The 20,387-nt window shown below is 42.5% G+C and overlaps 2 protein-coding genes across 5 annotated transcripts in view; one reads left to right on the forward strand and one right to left on the reverse strand.

Moving 5' to 3' along the window:
- Positions 1-658: 658 nt before the first annotated feature.
- On the reverse strand, positions 659-11,622 carry NDUFB9 (NADH:ubiquinone oxidoreductase subunit B9). The gene is made up of 4 exons (XM_002759243.7): positions 11,469-11,622; positions 7,510-7,702; positions 3,303-3,416; positions 659-899 (listed from the first exon to the last, which is right to left on the reverse strand). The coding sequence occupies exons 1-4, from the start codon at positions 11,585-11,587 to the stop codon at positions 768-770; spliced, it is 558 nt and encodes a 185-aa protein (XP_002759289.1). The 5' UTR covers positions 11,588-11,622; the 3' UTR covers positions 659-767.
- Positions 11,623-11,689: 67 nt separating this feature from the next.
- TATDN1 (TatD DNase domain containing 1) overlaps positions 11,690-20,387 on the forward strand; it is a 48,608-nt gene continuing 39,910 nt past the window's right edge. For 2 of the 4 annotated variants that reach the window (XM_078353227.1, XM_078353229.1), the window contains exons 1-2: positions 11,690-11,749; positions 14,962-15,078. In XM_078353227.1, coding sequence (XP_078209353.1) covers positions 14,997-15,078 — 82 coding nt within the window. In that variant the 5' untranslated portion in view covers positions 11,690-11,749; positions 14,962-14,996. Of the gene's footprint in view, positions 11,847-14,961; positions 15,079-20,387 lie in introns of all 4 variants that reach the window. The other 2 variants (XM_078353228.1, XM_002759240.7) reach the window with 2 other exon arrangements.

Genomic DNA, 20,387 nt, shown 5'->3' on the forward strand with positions numbered 1-20,387 from the left:
GAAAACAGTCCTATCTAATGAGGTATCAAGAACTAAAAGCAGCTGTTTTAGGTTGACAGTTTTAAAAACTGCTTTATCTTTAAAAAACAACAAACAAAGCTTTTGAAACATTTAAGGAGTTCTGTTACACCCTTACCTTTGAGTCTGCAGACAATCCAAGCTACAAAGCTGGAAAACTGGTTCTAAAGTAAATGCCACAAAAAGTTTCATCCCAGATTGGACCCCCCAACCATCAAACCTCCACCCCTGAGAGAACGCCACAAATTCTCTGCTTATTTGTTGACTATGTACTACTTAGGGAGAGTTCTAATAAAAACTAAAATTCCGTTAGTGAAATCTTTAGAAAACCAAAAAGGTTATTTTTAAGTCCTAAGTATTTCTGTTCTTGCCTTTGTTTATTCCTTCTAATCCCCATAGCTAATTAGGCCTCTGACTAAGAGTTTATTCACCTCAGTCCTGAATAAATGGTGTGTCTGGTTCTGCCTCAGTTTTTCCTTACTGGTAACATGTGCTATCAGATTTATTGCAGAGGGTAACACAGCTCACTGACTACATGTCCCGTCATTTTCTTTACATGCACAACTGATGAAACAGTGACAGTGGTACAGTCATTTGGCATCATGGTAATTCTTAAAAGAACATCAGTCATACCAGACCATTTCACTCATTTTTTTATTAGGGCAAGTGTATGTTCGGTAATGTATTTCACTTGCAAGCATGAAAGATTTTTTATTAGGGCAAGTGTATGTCCTGTAACGTATTTCTCTCTACACCGGCCGTTCCCGGGGTCTGGTCACAATATGCCACCACAGTGGGGGCAAATCACCTTCCTTTCGAGCAGGAGGCAAAGCTTCAGTCAGAGGACCACCAGGTGGCGTTTCCTCCTCCAGCTGCTTAATCTAGAAGGAGGCAAGGAAGGAATAATTACCAAAGGAATCTAATTGACTATAAAAATCTGCAGTGAAGGGTCAGCTTTATTTCTATGGTGTGTCACTGACATTTTTACACACTATCTGATCTCAACAATGAAAAGTGTTTTTTACATAAACCTGCTTTATTTTCATACCCACACAGAAAAGTCTCCGTAAGGGTTTTCCCATTCTTTTAAATAGCAAAACCTACCCTTCCTATTCTTTCCCCTCCTTTTCATCACCTCCTTATATACCTGGACCTCCTCTTATCCTGTAGACAGAAACATGACAACTACCATTGCAGTTCTCCTTGTCACAGTCTCCTGCCCACTGACCAGAAAAATATTTATTTTTGTGTCTCAGTTAAGTGTTCTCCAAAAGTACCATGCATTAAGAAACCTCAGTTCATAATATGTTGGGGATGTTCATTGTAAGCCCTCTTCCTAGCAACCAAGGACAAAAAACTCAAAATCACATGTAAAAATATGCCCAGTTCTGCCCTGGAGTGTGGCTGCGCTGGGCCTCCAGACATGTGCTGCTTCATGATGTTGAAGTGATGGAATATGGAAAGGAGGAATTGTTTGAGAAGTTATCCCAGTGATCAACTGCAGAATGAACCTGCGGTGGCTCACCATGAATATGCTTTAAGCTTCTAAACACTGAGACATTTCTGACAAAACATTGCCCTCTGGCCACAGTGCCCTTCCTTCTGCTCCTCCTCGGCCCAACACTGTCAAAGGTCAATATCCTGGGTGTCATCACCAGAACCAGCACAACTTGCAAAATCATGACTTCAAATATCCCATTATCCAGCCACGCTCTCTCTTTCCCACTCATTTGTTTAAATGCCTCTGTGAAAGATTATCACAGATCCTCCCAGCTTGGCCTTCCCTCTCTGCATCTGCATCTGCCTCCCCTGGCTCGATTTTTATTTTTTTAAATCTAGCTTAGATTCCATCATGACAATAGCTCCTTTTCAAATAACCTCAAGTTCCTTGTCACTCTCTGAGCAACAGACAAACCAAATCATTTACCCTCAGGCCTGTGCCCATTGCTAAAGAGAGAAGATACTAAAGCAAATCGGAGTCAAAACTCACTAATTATTCCCAACCTCAAATGGGCCTTCACTACCTGGCCATCCTACTCTCCAGCAAGCTCTTCCTCTCCCTATGAATGACTATCACACCTTGTCTATGTTCTCCAAATATGCTGCCCCCACTTACTGGCTTTTCCTCTTATTTCACTCGAAAAATGAAGCTATCACAGAAGTCTGACATCTTCAAGACTTCTAACCCAAATGTATTTATATACAATCTTTTGCCCAATTATAATGGACAAAGAATCCTTTCTTCTTTTCTTCTTTCTCTACAATCTCTCCTACGGATTCCATACATCTCTCCATGGCTTTTAAAACTGAAATCTTCCAAGTTTCTGCTTCTAGGCCAAATCTCTCCTTGGAGTTCAAGATTTCCACATCTAAAGTTGCCTTCTGACATGTGCACTTGATGTTTCACAGGATTCTCAAACTGCAGACTTCCAAAATGAATTCTTGATTGCTGCTCTGACACCTGTGCGCCCTTCCCCATCTTCCCTATCTCAGTAAAAATCACCACCAATTCCAGATGTTAAAGCTTAAAACCCAGAAACCATTCTCTCTCTCTCTCTCTCTCTTTTTTTTTGAGATGCAGTCTTGCTCTGTTGCCCAGGCTGGAGTGCAGTGGTACAATATCAGCTCACTGCAACCTCCACCTCCTGGGTTCAAGCAATTCTCCTGCCTCAGCCTTCCAAGTAGCTGGGACTACAGGCGTGAGCCACCACACCCTGCCCTGGAAACCATTCTTAATTCCTCCCTGTCCCTCGCCCACCCCAACATCCAGTCAGTCATCACATCCCTCCAAACGATGTCCTGAGTCGACTTCCTTCCATGTCCACTTCATCTACCCTAGTGCGGGTCATGACAACATTTTGACCACACTTCTGCAATAATCCGAGAAGGGTCTCTGCATCTCCTCTTCCCCTCTCCAATGTATTCACACTACAGCAAGATTGAGCTTTTAAAAATAGAACTGATCATCCTAACATGACTGAAAAATGCCTAAGACTCTAGTGGAAAGGAAGGTTAAGGGACAGTAGAAGGCAAGAAAGTCGGGCAAAGGACTAAAGAGAAGATCCGAAGCAAAATCAAAGACAAAGCTAAAAAGACCAAGGTTTGCACTTTAACCTATTTGGAAGGTGGTTACGTTACATTGATACACTTAGATACTAACATATATCTGAGAAGCAAGATCCCAGAATAACTGTCATGGCAGGAATCTGGACCTCTGCATGTGGGGAACAAAACCTGACTCCATCTACGTAGCCAAGCAATAACAAAGTACGAGTAAGACGCACCTCTCGTTCCCAGCTTTCTCTCCGCAGTTTCTTCCACTTTTCTCTCTTGGCAAAGTAATCAGGATACATTGCCTTCTCGGAAGGATGCCAGGCATCCAAGCAGTTTTCAGGAAGCTGTCAGGAGAGGAAATCATGGTATCAATCCACAGGACACATTTATATATCACTGACAGGGCTTGCTCAGGAGACATAAGACAAAGATTGAGGCACATTTTTATAACCACTCCAACTACCAGACTGTTTGACTCTAAGCAAGGAACAGCAGAGGATAAGCAGGAACCGAAGATAAAAGAAAATGCCTTAGAATCGAAGATGGTGCTGAAAAATAGCACCATCATCAGTCCAGGGAGAACTGGCATCATTCTTCTCCTACCTGCCTTCTCTAAACATTCAGGGTAGTCTTACCTTACTTGGGACTCTTAGTATCTCAGAAATATTAAGCACCAATCCAAGTTGGTTAACTTTAAAATGAACTTTGTTACAGTAAAAAGTATACTGTATGACCTTAAATTTGAATGTAGAAAGAAAAGTCTTAATGACATCTCAGAGAGAGAAAACTCGACACCTAAAAACCAGTCCAGGCACACCTTACAGATACTGTGGGTTTCGTTCCAGACCACTGCAATATAGCAAATATCACAATAAAGCAAGTCAGCTTGTTTCAGTTTCCCAGTGCATACAAAAATCATTTTATACCATACTATAGTCTGTTAAGTGTCCAATAGCATTATGATGTCTATTGAGATGGAGTCCTTAATAGACTATAGTATAGTGAAGATTTTGTGAACATTGATGAAATGACAAAAAGGACTTTGAATAGTTAAACTTAGTTGATTAAGCAGCAGCAGGGTTTGAGACGATTGACTCCAATTTTGAAAGAAGTTATTCTGTGGGTAAAATGCTATCAAATGGTATCACACACTATAGAAATATTTCGTGAAAGGAAGAGTCAATTGATGTGGCAAACCTCACATAATATACATTAAAAACGTATAAAATGGGGGCTGGGTGCAGTGGCTCACACCTGCAATCCCAGCACTTTGGGAGGCCTAGGTGGGTGGATCACGAGGTCAGAAGATCGAGACCATCCTGGCCAACATGGTGAAACTCTGTCTCTACTAAAATAAAAAAAATTTTTTTAAATGTACAAAATTTAAAAATACATCATGGGTTGGGTGAGGTGGCTCCCTCCTTTAGTCTCAGCGCTTTGAAGGCCAAGGTAGGGAGATTCTATGAGGGGAGGAGTTTGAGACCAGCCTGGACAACAAGCAAGGCTCATCTCTACAAAAAATAAAACAAATTAGCTAGATGTGGTGGTGTGCACCTGTATTCTTAACTACGTGGTTGGCTAGGACAGGAGGACTGCTTCAGCCCAGGGGGTCCAGGCTATAGTGAGCTATGATCATGGCATTGCACTCCAGCCTGGGCAACAGAGGGAGACCCTATCTCCAAAACAAAAACAAAATGAATACGTTATTGATAAAAACTGTCAACAATCACCTAAGCCTTCAGCAAATCAATCTTTTTACTGGTGGAGAGTATTGTGCCAATGTTGATGGCTGCTGACTAATCAGGCTGATGGCTGCTAACGGTGGGAGTGGCTTTGGCAATTTCCTAAAATAACAATGAGGTTTGCCACATGAATTGACTCTTCCTTTCACCAAACATTTTTCTAGTATATGATGCCATTTGATAGCATTTTACCCACAGAAGAACTTTTTGCAAAACTGGAGTCAATCCTCTCAAACCCTGCTGCTGCTTAATCAACTAAGTTGAACTATTCAAAGCCCTTTTTATCATTTCATCAATGTTCACAAAAATCTTCACCAGGAGACTCCATCTCAAGAAATCATTTTCTTGATTCATCTCTAAGCAGTAACTCTGGCCAGGAGTAATGGCTGACAGTTGTAATCCCAGCACTTTGGGAGGCTGAAGCAGGTGGATCATGAGGTCTGGAGATCGAGACCACCCTGGCCAACATGGTGAAATCCTGTGTCTACTAAATATACAGAAATTAGCAGGGCGTGGTGGCACACGCCTGTAGTCTCAGCTACTTGGGAGGCTGAGGCAGGAGAATCGCTTGAACCCAGGAGGCAGAGGTTAGTGAGCCAAGATTGTGCCACTACACTTCAGCCTGGCAACAGAGCGAGAATCCATCTCAAAAAAAAAAAAAAAAAAAAAAAAAAAGCAATTCCTCAAACTCAAACTCCTCATCTGTTCAAGATTTATCATGAGATTGCAGCAACTTAGTCACAACTTCAGGATCAACTTCTATTCTGGCTCTCTTGCTATTTCCACAGCATCTGGAGTTACTTCCTTCCAAAGTCATGCACAAGGGTTGGAATTAACTTCTTCCAATCCCGTTAAAGCTGATATTTTGATCTCCTCCCACGAATCATAAATATCCTTAGTGGCATTTAGAATGGTGAATTCTCTCCAGAAAATTTTACTTTGCCCAGATCCATCAGCAGAATCACTATCTATGGCAACTGTAACTTTGAAATCACTCCTTGATCTTGAGCCCTTCAAAGTCATGCACAAGGGTTGGAATCAACTTCTTCCAACCCCCGTTAAAATTGATATTTTGATCTCCTCCCATGAATCATAAATATCCTTAGTGGCATTTAGAATGAATTCTTTCCAGAAAATTTCCTTTCCAGAAAATTTTATTTTGCCCAGATCCATCAGAGGAATCACTATTTATGGCAACTATAACTTCGCAAAATATATTTCTTAAATAATAAGACTTGCAAGTTGAAATTACTCCTTGATCCATGGGATGCAGAATGGATGTTGTGATAGCAGACATGGTAGCAGGTCTCAACAGTGGGCTTGAAAGATTCAGTAAACCATGCTGTATAGAGAGGTGCTGTAATTCAGGCTTTGTTATTCCATTTCTAGGGCACAGGTAGAGTAGGGTTAGCAAATTCTTAAGGGCTCTAGGATATTCAGAATGGCAAATGAACAATGGCTTCAACTTAAAATCACCAGCTGCATAAGCCCCTAACAAGAGTCAGCCTGTTCTTGAACTTTTAAAACCAGGCAGTGACTTCTAACTATGAAAGTTCTAGATGGTATCTTCTTCCAATAAAAGGCTACTAATCTCCACTGAAAATCTGTTGTTGAGTATAGCTACCTTCATCAACTATCATAGCTAGATTTTGTGTAATACCTTGCTGCAGCTTTTCCACCAGAACTTGCTGCTTCAGCTTGCACATTTGTGTTATACAGATGGATTCTTTCCTTAAACCTCATGGACTAATCTCTACTAGGTTCCAACTTTTTTTCTGCAACTTCCTCATCTCTCTCAGCCTTCACAGATATGAAGAGTTAAAGGCTTGCTCTGGATTGGGCTTTGGCTTAAGAGAATGTTGTGGCTGATCTTTTGTCCCAACTACTAAAACTTTCTCCGTATCAGCAATAAGACTGTTTCACTTATCATTTGTGTGTTCACTGGAGTAGTACTTTTAACTTCCTTTGCATTCACAACTTGGCTAACTAGCGCAAGAGGCCTAGCTTTCTGCCTACCTTGGCTTTCAACATGCCTTCCTCACTAAGCTTATTCATTTCTAGCTTTTGATTTAAAGTAAGAGATGTGCAACGGATTTAAAGTGAGAGACATGTAACTCTTCCTTTCACTTGAACACTTAGAAGCTACGGTATGGTGGTTAATTATCCTAATTTCAGTGTTGCTGTGTCTTAGGGAATAGGAAGCCCTGAGGAGAGGGATAGAGGCAGAGGAACTATTGGTTGGTTAAACAGTTAGCACACATACAACATTTATCGATGAAGTCTGCTGTCTTATACGGGCATGGTTTATGACGCTCCAAAACAATTACAATAGTAACATCAAAGGTGACTGATCACAGTTCACCACAACAGATAGAGCAATAATAAGTCTGAAATACTCCAAGAACTGCCAAACTGGGAAACAGAGACATGAAGTGAGCACATGCTGTTGGAAAAATGTGAGCCCACAGACTTGCTCAGCATGGGGTTGCCACAAACCTTCAATTTGTAAAAATATATCTGCAAAGCACAATAAAACAACATGCAATAAAGTGAGGTAGGCCTGCATTTGACAACTGTTAGGAAGGAAGTCTCCTAGCTGCCCCTCAAAGGGCAAGTGATTTCTAAGGCTGAGGTTTGGGACTGGAGAAACAAAGTCTCATCTCTCAGAAGGCAGTCATCATTAACTCTCACCTACCTTGTAACACTCGTATCTCTCATATGAGGTACCCCCAGGAGAGTCAGGGAAGATGTATGGCTGTGGATGCTGACGGTACCAGAATTCTTCCTCGGCCTCCTTCAGCAGCAGGGTGGCCTTCACCATATCCTTTTCATTCTTATGTTCTTCAAACCGGGCTCTCATCAAACAAGCGAAGTATCGGTACTTGTCCCTTAAACCAAGATGATTTTGAGGATTAGAAATGTCACCTACTGACGTGGTCAGTGTTGCTATCTGACAGGAGGCTACATTCCTGATACCTTTTGGATGAACAGTGGACTTCCCCCAACCCTGCCAATCGAGCAGCTGTTTCAAGCCCACCAAACAGCAGCAGCAAAAAAATACTGTATTAAATACACAGCCTAACCATTCCCCCCTTACATCCAACAATGGAAAGAGGATTTAAACAAACAAAAAAGAATTCGCAAAACAGAGAAGCTATAGAACCTCTGTAGGATCATTCAGTATTCATCAAATGACAACTTCGTCCATTTGCTTCTATCTTGTGCTAGTCACTATGCTAAATTCTGGAGACAGAAAGATGAACAAGAAAGGTATGACTTGGCAGAAACAGTACTGCTTGGCTCATACAGAGCTGAGTTTGTATCCTGACTCTGACACTAGCGGCATAACCTTAGGCAAGATAAGGTCAAGTTCTAAAGAAAGTGGGCAAAGATCAGTTAGGAGGTTTTGACAATAATCTAGGACAAAGATGACAATGGCCTGAAAGTCCATTCAGGGAGCTGTGATGGTGACAGGAGACAGGAGAGACATTGAGAGACATTTAGACTTCCAAGTTACGAGAACGGGCTCTCCAATCAGACTGTATGGAGAGCTCTGCCACTACTACCTGTGTAATCTGGGGTAAGTTAATGTCTTCTGGCCAGGCGTAGTGGCTCACACCTATAATCCCAGCAACTTTGGGAGGCCCAACTGGGTGGATCACCTGAAGTCAGGAGTTTGAGACCAGCCTGGCCAACATGGTGAAACCCCATCTCTACTAAAAATACAAAAATTAGCTGGGCTTGGTGGTGGGCACCTATAATACCAGCTACTTGGGAGCCTGAGGCAGGAGAATTGCTTGAACCTGGGAAGCGGAGGTTGCAGTGAGCCAAGATTGTGCCATTGCACTGCAGCCAGGCAACAAGAGTGAAAAAAAAAATATTATATACACACACAAAAATCAGCTGGGTATGGTGGTGCATGCCGGTAATCCCAGCTACTGGGAAGGCTGAGGCAGGACAGTTGCTTAAACCCAGGAGGTGGAGGTTGCAGTGAGCTGAGATCACACCATTGCACTTCAGCTGGGCAACAAGAGTAAAACTTCGTCTCAAAAAAAAAAAAAAAGAAAAAAATAGTCTTCTAGGCCACAGGTTCCTCCCCTATAAAATAGTGATAGTAACAAGGTGTATATCTTAAGGTTGTCATAAAGATTCAATAAGATAAACATATAAACACACTTCAAAAAGTGCCTGACACATCCCAAGTGCTCAACAATGTCAGTTACTAATATCATACTGGAAAGAGAATTTACCAAAACCAGTGTCCAGTTATACATGGTATATGAGTATATGTGTTATTGGCAAAGGAGTAAGGAGCAAATACTTGAGAACAATTCTAATCATTAAAGCTGGATAGGCCGGGCGAGGTGGCTCACGCCTGTAATCCCAGCACTTTGGGAGGCTGAGGCAGGCGGATCACGAGGTCAAGAGGTTGAGACCATCCTGGCCAACATGATGAAACCCCATCTCTACTAAAAATACAAAAATTAGCTGGGCATAGTGGTGGGCACCTGTAGTCCCAGCTACTCAGGAGGCTGAGGCAGGAGAATTGCTTGAACCTCGGAGGTGGAGGTGGCAGTGAGCTATCAGACCACTGCACTCCAGCCTGGCGCCTGGCAACAAAGCAAGACTCTGTCTCAAAAAAAAAAAAAAAAAAAAAAAAAGGCTGGATAACTAAGTTATCAATGATACCATTGGGAATTTAGGAAAACAGAATGGGGAGTGATAAGAAAACAAGTTTGATATCAAAGAATTTAGCTAAACTGAGTTTCAGAGAACAGTTGATCTTTTAAAATTTTTATTATTATTATTTTTTGAGACAGAGTTTCACTCTTATTGCCCAGGCTGGAGTACAATGATGTGATACTGGCTCACTGCAACCTCCACCTCCCAGGTTCAAGCAATTCTTCTGCCTCAGCCTCCCGAGTAGCGGGGATTACAGGCACCCGCCACCACGCCTAGCTAACTTTTGTATTTTTAGTACAGACAAGGTTTCACTATGTTGGCCAGTCTGATCTCAAACTCCTGACTTCAGGTGATCCACCCGCTACGGTCTCCTAAAGTGCTGGTATTACAGGCGTGAGCCACCGTTCCTAGCTAACAGTCTATGATCTAACAAACAATTCAAACTATAGCTCTAGGGACAAATGAGCCCAGGTGGTGACTCAAGTCCCAGCACTTAACGAGGCTGCCCAGAGTACATACAGCAACACAGTAAGCCTAAGATGAAACCACAGAAAACAGCACTATGAAGAAGAAATTAAGGTAAGGATTGAGAAAGAATGTCAGATCTAAAAAATGTTGAGCCATACCTGTCACAGTAGCTAGTTTATATCATTTTCCTCTAGGACTAAGGACTTTAGTATTCCCAGCTGTAGTTCAGTATTGCTTGAATTCTTTTTTTCATGTTATACTTTTTTTGGCACATAATAATTGTACCTATTTATGGGGTACATGTGATATTTTAATACATATATAATGTATAATGATCAAATCAGGGTAATTAGGATATTCATCACCTCAAACATTTATCATTTGGGTTGGGATACCTGAATCCTTGAAGGCTCAACTTCCTTCATCATCGATTAGTTTACATTTCCCCTACTAATCCATGAGCTGCTGCAGCAGATTTACTAAGATTTACATATTTAGCATAGAGCATAGAATCTTAATTGCAAATTCTGTCAATAAATAAGGAAAACTCAAGGAGGAAAGTAACAATCCCACCACATTGTACTTGGCCATCTTCCTGCCAAATCAAGATAAGCATGTCTGTGATTTTCTAATAGTCATATACAATGTAATCTGGGCTTCAAGGATACCCTTTGCAATTCTTCCAGGCCTACTCCATTTTCCACAGTTTAGAGATTTTTCCCAGAAGCCCTTCCTATGAAACTAGGTTTAGGGAGTCATAAGAGTGGAGTGGAGGCCTAGCATTCACACATCTTGGGTTGTTAGCCCACCATGCATTGAATTTAGGTTATCAAAATCTACACATTTTAACACTATGTTCTAAGACTAGTCTTGGATGGATAAAGGAGGAAGGAGAATTATGTAAGAGGTGAAAAAAGATGAAAAGGACTTGATGAAGCTAAAAAGAGAAAAGCTAATGGGAGAGGTGGGAGAATGATGATGCTTTGGAGTCAGATCTAAATTTTAACCCTGGCTCAGACGCTCACAAACTCTACCACCTTAAGCAAGTTACTAGCTGTGCTTATATCCTCATCTGTAAAATAAGCTTAAGATAATTCCTAACTCCTAGAGTTTTGCAGACTAAAGAAAATAATGCATATTTTATGACTGTTAATATTAGAAAGAAGAAGATCGTGAAGAAGGCGATTAATGAGTGCTGGACCCGTGACAATTACCCCTTTAGGCACATTCCTTTATTTCTTCCTGCGACCCTCTGCGCTGGTCCTACGTTCGTTTTACTCAAATACTAAGGCCCAGACCGGATAACCAACTCTACAAGGTCTCGCGGCTATGAGTGGCGAAGCCTAGATTCAAACCCGGGTCTACGAGATGATTCTCTGGAGCTAGAGGCCGCCTTCCAATTCCGTCCCGAAGCCCTTGAACCTCCCGGTACCCGGGGGGCCTCTCCACTTCCATGGGACCCCCAAGGTCACCTCCCCTGAGCCCTGGGTCCCCATCCCTCACCTGTGGACACACCACGACTCGAGGTGGCGCAGCGCTCGCTTATAAAGCCGCAACACCTTCTGCTGATGGGTCAGGTAGGCCACCGGCGCGGAAAACGCCGCGGGCGCAGAGAACGCCATGGCTACGCCGACCTTCAGCGGCCGCAGAGGTAGTCGGGAAACCGGATACCTGCGGCTGGTGACGGAGCGGTGCCGGCCGGAAGGGCGGAGCTGCCGGCGGCCACTTCTGCTTTCGCCGGCGGAGTGCCCCGGACGCAGTCATGAGTCGCTTCAAGTTTATCGGTAAGAGGAACGTTTTCCCCGTCCTTGTGTCCTTCTGACTGGTCCCAGGCGTCGGTCATCAAGGTCACAGGGCCCAGGACTTGCGCCCTCCTGCTTTGTAAGGGTTGGAAGGGCCGCTCAAAGGAAGAGGGCGCGGGGAGGTTTCTGGATGCTGATAATGTTCCGATTCTTGATCTAGGTCCTGTATTTACTTGTGAAAGATACGCCGGACAGTTGTGAATTTTTGTGCTCTTTTCAACGTGTGTGTTGTATTCAATTATTTAAAAAGAGAGAAAACTCCAAAAACGCAATCATTATGTTCCCATTCATCCCACCTGCACCTCCCGGTCCTTCCGCTCTGCCTTTGGCAGAGAGGATGACCGCTTCTAGGCACCAATTCACTCTACTATTCATTCGTTCATATCATAGTTACCGAGCGCCTCAGGTGGGCCTGGGACTGGCCTACGAACACACGGCACAAAGCTCTCAGTTCTACTGGCATCACAACTGGTGGAGAAACTAGAGAACACAAGTAGGGGGAGAAAAACAAATTCTGTTACTTGGCAAGTAAAGTGATCCAGTCAGCATCAGTAGAACAAGAAGGAGAATGCTGCAGGGATTTAAATGGGAATGATCCTCGTCTTTGTGGGGTTTCCAGCTACTTGAAGATGGGAAATGACAATGATCACATCTCTGCTTTAGCACGGTAATCCTGATAGCTTAATTATGTACGTTTGGTGGAAAATAGGGAGAAGTAAGGAAGCATTTCAAGAATTTAAACTATGGTAATGGAAAAGAGAAATGGAAGAGATGTGTGCAGCATTTAGCAGCTGAATGTTCACGGCAGGTAGTAGAGAGTGAACTATGACTCAGGGTTTGGAAAAATACTTGAATATGAAATGGAAGCATGACTAGTTTGGTGGTGAGGAGAGGTACCCAGGTCCATTTTGATTAGGTTAAGTTTGAGATAATCATAGGACATCCAGGGAGAGAGATCTGGGCAATTGGAAATGTGGTCTGGCAATCACAAGAGAGATTAGGATTACAAATTTAGATCTGTGAGTTATTTTAAGCAGGTTTTTTTCCCCCAAAGACGTTGTGCTAAGTACTGTGGAACTGTAAAATCTGGTGGTGCAGTTTTCAGACTGGAGATCTAAGACCTATGTACCATACAGTCAAAAGCAAATGCAGGGGAGAATGTGTTAAGTGCCAGGGAAAAGGTTTTGAAATTGCTGTGGGAAAGCCGAGGGTAGGGGTTTAGGAAGGGGTCCTCAAATAAGACATTGTCCTGTCTTAGCCTTTCCATCCTAATCGCTGGCATTATTGATGAGGGAGCCATGAAGTATTGCACAAAGAAAGGCCACGTAAGTTTTTTAAAGTGTGTTTATGCTGTACAGCCAAATCCCTGCCTCAAGTTAATGTCTTAAATCCATCCTCTATGTAGATTCCATTTTAGTGTATCTAAAATACAAATGAGCTAAATGTTTCTTTTGCTTCAGATCTTTCACTTACTCTCCTCAGGACAGTCTAAGTGCTTTACCACCACACAAAGCCCTTCCTTTGTCCAGTCCCGCCCACTTCTCTAGCCTCATCCCTGGGCTGCTCTATCAGCACTTGTGCATGCTGTTTATTACTTCTGACAAGGTTTTAGAGTGGCAGTTTGGGGCCAAAATATTCCCTCTGTTGCCTGTCTGCCTACTTATTCCTTAAATCGTTATAACTCTATTCTTTACCACATTATTTGTAATTAAATATTTATGTATCTGCCTTTCCCTCTAGACCAAACTCTTAAGGCAGATCTGATATTTATATTTTTTTTCTTAGAGGCTTAGTGCAATGACTGCTGTTTGGCGAAGTATGAATGAATGGCTTTAGTGCTTTGGTGATAAGAAAATTAGGAAAGGGATTAGCAGCAGATAAAATAAGCAAGAAGAGGCTTCTTAAAGAAGGTGACTTTATTGGAATAAATAATTGGAATAAATTTTTTTCTGCATAGTCTCCTGTAGCCTAAAGTAACCATGTTAAAAGCTTAAAGTATATATTTCCCTACTTTTTAAATAAAAATTCAAAAAAATACAACATATCAAGGTTTTTTTATTTTTAAAATAGAAATGAAATCATACTGTGCATTCTATCCTTGGTATATGACTTACTCTGATATTTAATCTTTCGGTCTGTGTCATTTAAAAAATTCTGCCCATGAATCACTATAATAATTTCTTAACCTAATAATGAGTTCTGCACAATACTTTGAAAAACACCATATTAGATCCGTGGAAGATTGGTCCACGAACAAGCTTCACAGGGGACAATTGCATGAAAAATTAGACTAGTATTGTAAGAGTAACTTTAGATTTTGGTTTGGAGCAGCTGGCCATTGTAATCTTTTTAAAAAATATATATATTTTATTATAATCTTTATACATTTATCTCTTTTCTGATTGCATAACAGGTGGCTGCCCCTTAGAACTATACCCAAACAGTGGGGAGTTTTTTGTTTGTTTTGAGACAGGGTCTTGCCCTGTCACATAGTCTGGAGTACAGTGGCTTATAGATCATGGCTCCAGCGTTGACCTCCTGGGCTCAAGTGATCTTCCTGCTTCAGCCTCCCAAGTAGCTGAGACTAGACGTGCTGACCACCACACCAAGCTAATCTTTTTTTGTAGAGACAGTGTCTTGCTATGTTGCTCAGGCTGGTCTTGAATTGCTGGCCTTAAGCGGTCCTTCCACCTCCGCCTCTCAAAGTGCTGGAATTACACATGGAGACACCAGCCAGCATTAGAATTTTTTTAGCCTAATTTATACTCTCTTTTCTTTCTCCACAAGTGGAATTTTTGATATGCTATTCCCTGGGTGTTATTTGCAAACTCTTCCACTCTCAAAAATACTTTTACCTGCAACCTATTATATGCCAAAGTCTTTATTGCATGGATCTTTAGACTACACAGTACACCAAAAATATATATATATATATATCTGTGAAGAACAAAATGCAAAATGCAGACAACAGTGAAAATAAAAACATCGCTTTCCATTCCTGGTATAGTTTAGATATTTGTCTCCTCCAAATCTTATGTTGAAATTTGCTCTCCAACATTGAGGTGGGCCCAGTGGGAGGTGTTTGAGTCATTTCCCACCGTCCAACTCACGGGGATGGATCCCTCATGAAAGGCTTGATGGCTTCCCCATGGTAGTGAGTGAGTTCACCCTGGCTCCCTGTCTCTTTCCACCAGGATTGGAAGCTTCCTGAGATCCTCATCAGAAACAGATGCTGATGCCATGCCTCTTGTACAGCCTGCAGAACCATGAGCCAAATAAACCTCTTTTCTTTATAAATCACCCAATCTCAGGTATTCCTTTATAGCAATGCAAAAACAGTCCCTATAAATCACACATAACACCTCCATATCTATCTTTCCAGATCTTTTGTAGACATACCAAACAAAATGATCATACTGAGGCTACTCTTGTAATCTGCTTTTTTCAATTACAGTCTCCACCTTTCCATTTTAGGAAGTTTTCGTCTTAATTAATACCAAAACTGTACTCAAATTTTTCCTGTTGTTTGAAAAATGTCCCTTACCAGGTGGTCATTTCCAAAATAGTATCCCATTTAGAGCCACACATTTGGTTGTTAACTTTTAAAATCAAGTGCAGAGGTTTGCAAACGTTTTCTTTAAAGGGCCATATAGTAAATATTTTAGACTTTGAGGGCCATGTGATCTCTATTGCAGCTATTCAACTCTGCCCTTTTGTGTACTGTGATGCCATAATAAATACATATTTGTTCTCTGCTTCCATTTTTTTGTGCACAGCTCCTGACACTCTTGAATCTCTTAAGTGCTAAGTGTCTTTTTGCATGCTACTAAGATGACTGATGGCTGGGGATTCCTAGATAGCCTCAGGATGGGGTTTGCATGAGATTAGAGAGGGAAGTCTCAGTCCTTCCCACCCACTCCTACCTCTGGGGAAGGGGAGAGGAACTGAAGATTGAGTTGTTCACTAATGGCCAATGATTTAATCAGTCATACCTACATGTTGAAGCCTCTATAAAAACCCATCCATGTCTCTATGCATCTCTTCCACTTGGCTGTTTTTGAGTTGCATCTTTTTATAGTGAATGGGTGATAGTAAATAAAGTGCTTTCCTGAGTTCTGTGAGCTGCTCTAGCAAATGATCAAACCTGAAAAGGGGGTGTGGGAACCTCTGATTGTAGCAAAGTTAGACAAGTTGTGGGTAACCTGGGAACCTACTGCTTGTAATTGGTATCTGAAATGGGGGAGTCTTGTGGCACTGAGCCCTTGACCTCTCCAGTCTGATGTTATCTCCAGATTAGGCAGTGTGAGAATTGACTTAAATTGTAGGACATCCAGCTGGAGTCAGAGAATTGGTTATTGGGAGGGGAAACCTCATACATACCTGTTATCAAAAGTGAATGGCTGGGCAAGGTGCCTCAGGCCTGTAATTCCAGCACTTTGGGAGGCCAAGGTGGGAGCAGTTTTTGAACCCAAGAGTTAAAGATCAGGCTGGGCAACAAAGTGAGACCCCATCTCTATTAAAAAAAAAAAAAAAAGAAGGCTGGGCGCGGTGGCTCAAGCCTGTAATCCCAGCACTTTGGGAGGCCGAGGCGGGTGGATCACAAGATCAAGAGATCGAGACCATCCTGGTCAACATGGTGAAACCCCATCTCTACTAAAAAAAATACAAAAAATTATCTGGACATGGTGGCGCGTGCCAGTAATCCCAGCTATTCAGGAGGCTGAGGCAGGAGAATTGCCTGAACCCAGGAGGCGGAGGTTGTGGTGAGCCAAGATCGCGCCATTGCACTCCAGCCTGGGTAACAAGAGCGAAACTCTGTCTCAAAAAAAAAAAAAAAAAAAAAGAAGTATTTACAGTATTGTATGAGAATACAGTAGGAAAAAGCAATTTGTGTTTTTTCCAGTCTCACGCCTTGTCATTCAAAAGCAGATGATAGACAGTATGCATATAGGTGTGGCCACGTACCAGTAAAACTTATGGACATTGAATTTCTTATAATTTGGATGTATCACAAAATATTCTTTTGATTTCCTTCAACTATTTAAAAATGAAGGTCATTCTTAGCTTAGAGGCAAACAAAAGTAGGCAGTAGCTTGTGAGCCTTAATTTACCAACCCCTTACTAGTGCATTTCTTTTTTTAATGACACTGACTTGCCAAAGCACCTGGACTAGTTGTCCTGTGAAATAAAAATAAAATTCTAATCCCCCTAAACTGGCTGAATGGACCCCCTCTTTGGCCAAGTAGACCCCAGAAAAACGTGAAAAACTAAGATTCCCAAACATGACAAGATGCAAGGTTGGTCATGGCCCCCTTACTAACCAATACCAGACTTTTTTCCTAAAAGTTAAACAGAAACCAGCCCTGGAAAAACAAAATGAAAAACAAAGAATGCTCCTCTGCTGACTTCAGCCAACTGTCTGACATTGTGACCAGCCTTCCCCCCTTTTTTAGTTTCACCGTGACAGCTGACCAGTTTAACCAGGCTTTCCTTCCTGTGCTGACGGCAGTTGCCACCACCTCAGCCTTCATCAAGGCTACCAAAAAATACTCCTGAAATCCCTTCTCATTTTATATGTTTCTCATTCAATTTAGGCCCTTTGCACCTGGGCATCTTTCAGCCGGTTGATTGACCTCCTATGAAATAATTTTCTCCTCCTCTTGTAACCTAACCATAATTTACCTCCTTAATCCAGCTACCCTTTTGCGTTTAATAGGAGATGTTCCCTATGACTGCGCTGTCTTTACAGACCCCCTTCTCTCACCTCATATAGACTTAAAGGAGACCCCCTTACCCAGGAGGGGACCCTTTCTCAAAAATTCTGCTGGCTTCCATTTTGTAGCCTATGTTGTGGTCTCTCTGATGGGAACCATTGAATCAGGTCTCCAGCCAACTGCCTGGAGTTAGTGCTAGAATTAGCATGCCCTCACTTGGGCCTGCCTACTGGCCAGGGATGAAATGGCTAACATTTATACGGACAGCACATATGCCTTTGGAATTGCCCATGATTTTGGCATACTCTAGAAACAGGATTTTTTACTTCCTCTGGACAACCTATTAAGAACAGAGACTAGGCCGGGCGCTCATGCCTGTAATCTTAGCACTTACTCACACCTGTAACCTTAGCACAATCTGGCCAAGGCATGTGGATCACTTGAAGTCAGGAGTTTGAGACCAGCCTGGCCAACATGGTGAAACCTCATCTCTACAAAAAACACAAAAATTAGCCAGACGTGGTGACACGCGCCTGTAATTTCAGCTACGTGGGAGGAGAATTGCTTGAGCCTGAGAGGCAGAGGTTGCAGTGAGCTGAGATCATGCCACTGCACTCCAGCCTAGGTGACAGAGTGAAACTCTTGTGTCAAAAAACAGACTATCTTGTTTCTCTTAGACACCATTTAGGCTCGTTGAGCCCTAGCCATTATCAAAGTCCAGGAATATTTCTCTGACAAGATGGAAGACAGCAATGGCAACCACCTAGTGGATACGGCAGCTAAAGCTGCCACCCTGCAAGTGGCTCCTTCTCTCAGTTATGTGTACTCAACCCACTCCTCCTCCTCCCCCTGGTCTTCCTTCCTTGTTCCCCTCCCCATCTGAAAACCTCCTTTCCAGACTCATTTTCACAAAAGACAGCCTTGGAGTCTGGAAGAGGGAAATGAATGAAACAAGATTGCACTTCCCCGGACAAAATTGTGGAAAGGTCCAAATGGACACCCAGTCCTAACCCAGCACCCTGCAAAGACAGACAACCTTCATACATAATCTAACCCATTAGAATCCAGACACAATGATTCATCGGGGTAGACTGTTTTTGGCTTTCTCCAGCTCTTGCCCCTCAGGTATATCCAGTGATACAGGCACTCATTTTACCTGCTGAATACTAGTACAAGTTTTTAAAAATCTGCCCATTTTAAAACACTTTCACTGTGCCTGTCACCCCTAGTCCTCTGGGCTAGTTGAACAGTCTAATGGGATCATTGAAAAACAGCTGGCAAAAGTTACAAAAACTTTTAACCCATCCTGGCCTAAAGCTCTCTCCTTAGTGTTACTGATTCTGCAGTTCACTCCCACTGGGAAATATCAGGTCTCCCCTTTTGAAATTGTTATTGGTTGGTCTGTGCACTTAGACCAGGAACTATTTTCTCCCACCCAATTACAGGGGGAGCTGTTGGCTTATTGCCGGCGGCTTGTTAAAGCTACAAAGATCAATCACTGCAGGTTGTAGGATCTTTTTACAGCTTCCCATCAGGCCTAAATTCCAGTATTACCACCTCCAGCTTGGTGATGACAAGTACTGGAAGAGACAATTAAAATACCTCCTCCAGCCTACTGGCTGGGTGCTGTTAACTAATCCTTATACTGCAAGTTAGAGAGTTGACTCGTAGTTGCACTTGTCTCATCTGAAAACAGCAACCCCTGCTGAATCTTGGAAGTTGGTGCCAGTCTCTGACACCAGACTTCAGTTAACCAAAGCCTCATCTTTAGACCCAGAAAAAGGCAATAGTCAACATAAACCGCTTTCGTGAGATCCAGGGCCAGGACTATATTCAGAGACATTGGGACTCATTTAATAATTTGCCTCTTAACTAATAGAGTTTGTTCCATGCCATTCTACTAGATAACTTCAGTGCCTAGCTAGCTACTTGTGTGCGCCCTCTTCCTGTCTTTATCAGAACTAAGCAGGGCTTGTGACCCCTCCAACTCCCGAGAACATCATTGCTCTGTTCCTCTAGTGAGGTGTTCTCTTACTTAAGGACAGTCCCTAAAGTTTGTCAGATAATCCCCTTGGATTTATATGGAATTTATGGTTTTCCCTTGGTTCAGTTTTCTGAATTGTTAAATGTCTGTTCCCTCCTTTCCTTTTACTCTCAGCCCTACTGTCCCCTTCCCCCTGTTTGCGATTGTCTCAATGCAGAGAATGGCATAACACTTTAGTTAAGCTGTCCCAAATATTGCTAGTGGAAGGAAACCAACTGGACTGCTGGATTTGCCAACCACTTTCCTGATCCATTCATGATAAATATATGCCATTGGTAATATCAGTCACTGACTTCTCAGATGTCCGTAATGTCACCACTTACCCAGACCAACCCCTTTCCCTGTTGACTTTCCAGGTCCAATTGCTTCAAAGCCCAGATATTGTCACCCTTTGTTTTGATTTGTCCTTGGTTTTTAACATTTGAAACCTATTCTTTACCATGGAGCCTTCTTTGTTGTTGTTGTTTGGTTTTTTCGAGACCAAGTCTTGCTCTGTTACCCAGGCTGGAGTGCAATGGCGCAATCTTGGCTCACTGCAAACTCCGCCTCCCAGGTTTGAGTGATTCTCCTGCCTCAGCCTCCCAAGTAGCTGGGATTACAGGCACCCACCACCACGCCTTGCTAATTTTTCTATTTTTAGTAGAGACTGGATTTCATCATGTTGGCCAGGCTGGTCTTATCCTGACCTCAGGTGATCCACATGTTTTGGCCTCCCAAAGTCCTGGGATTGCAGGCGTGAGCCACTGCCCGCAGCCTATCATGACACCTTTTTGATCTATGAATTACTGGGTAGACAAGTGTCATCTACATCAGATAAATAAAGTTAAAAATATATCCCTACAGTGACAACAGTATTTGCATT

This window comes from Callithrix jacchus, chromosome 16 (genome assembly GCF_049354715.1).
Source record: "Callithrix jacchus isolate 240 chromosome 16, calJac240_pri, whole genome shotgun sequence".
Lineage (NCBI taxonomy): Eukaryota > Metazoa > Chordata > Mammalia > Primates > Cebidae > Callithrix > Callithrix jacchus.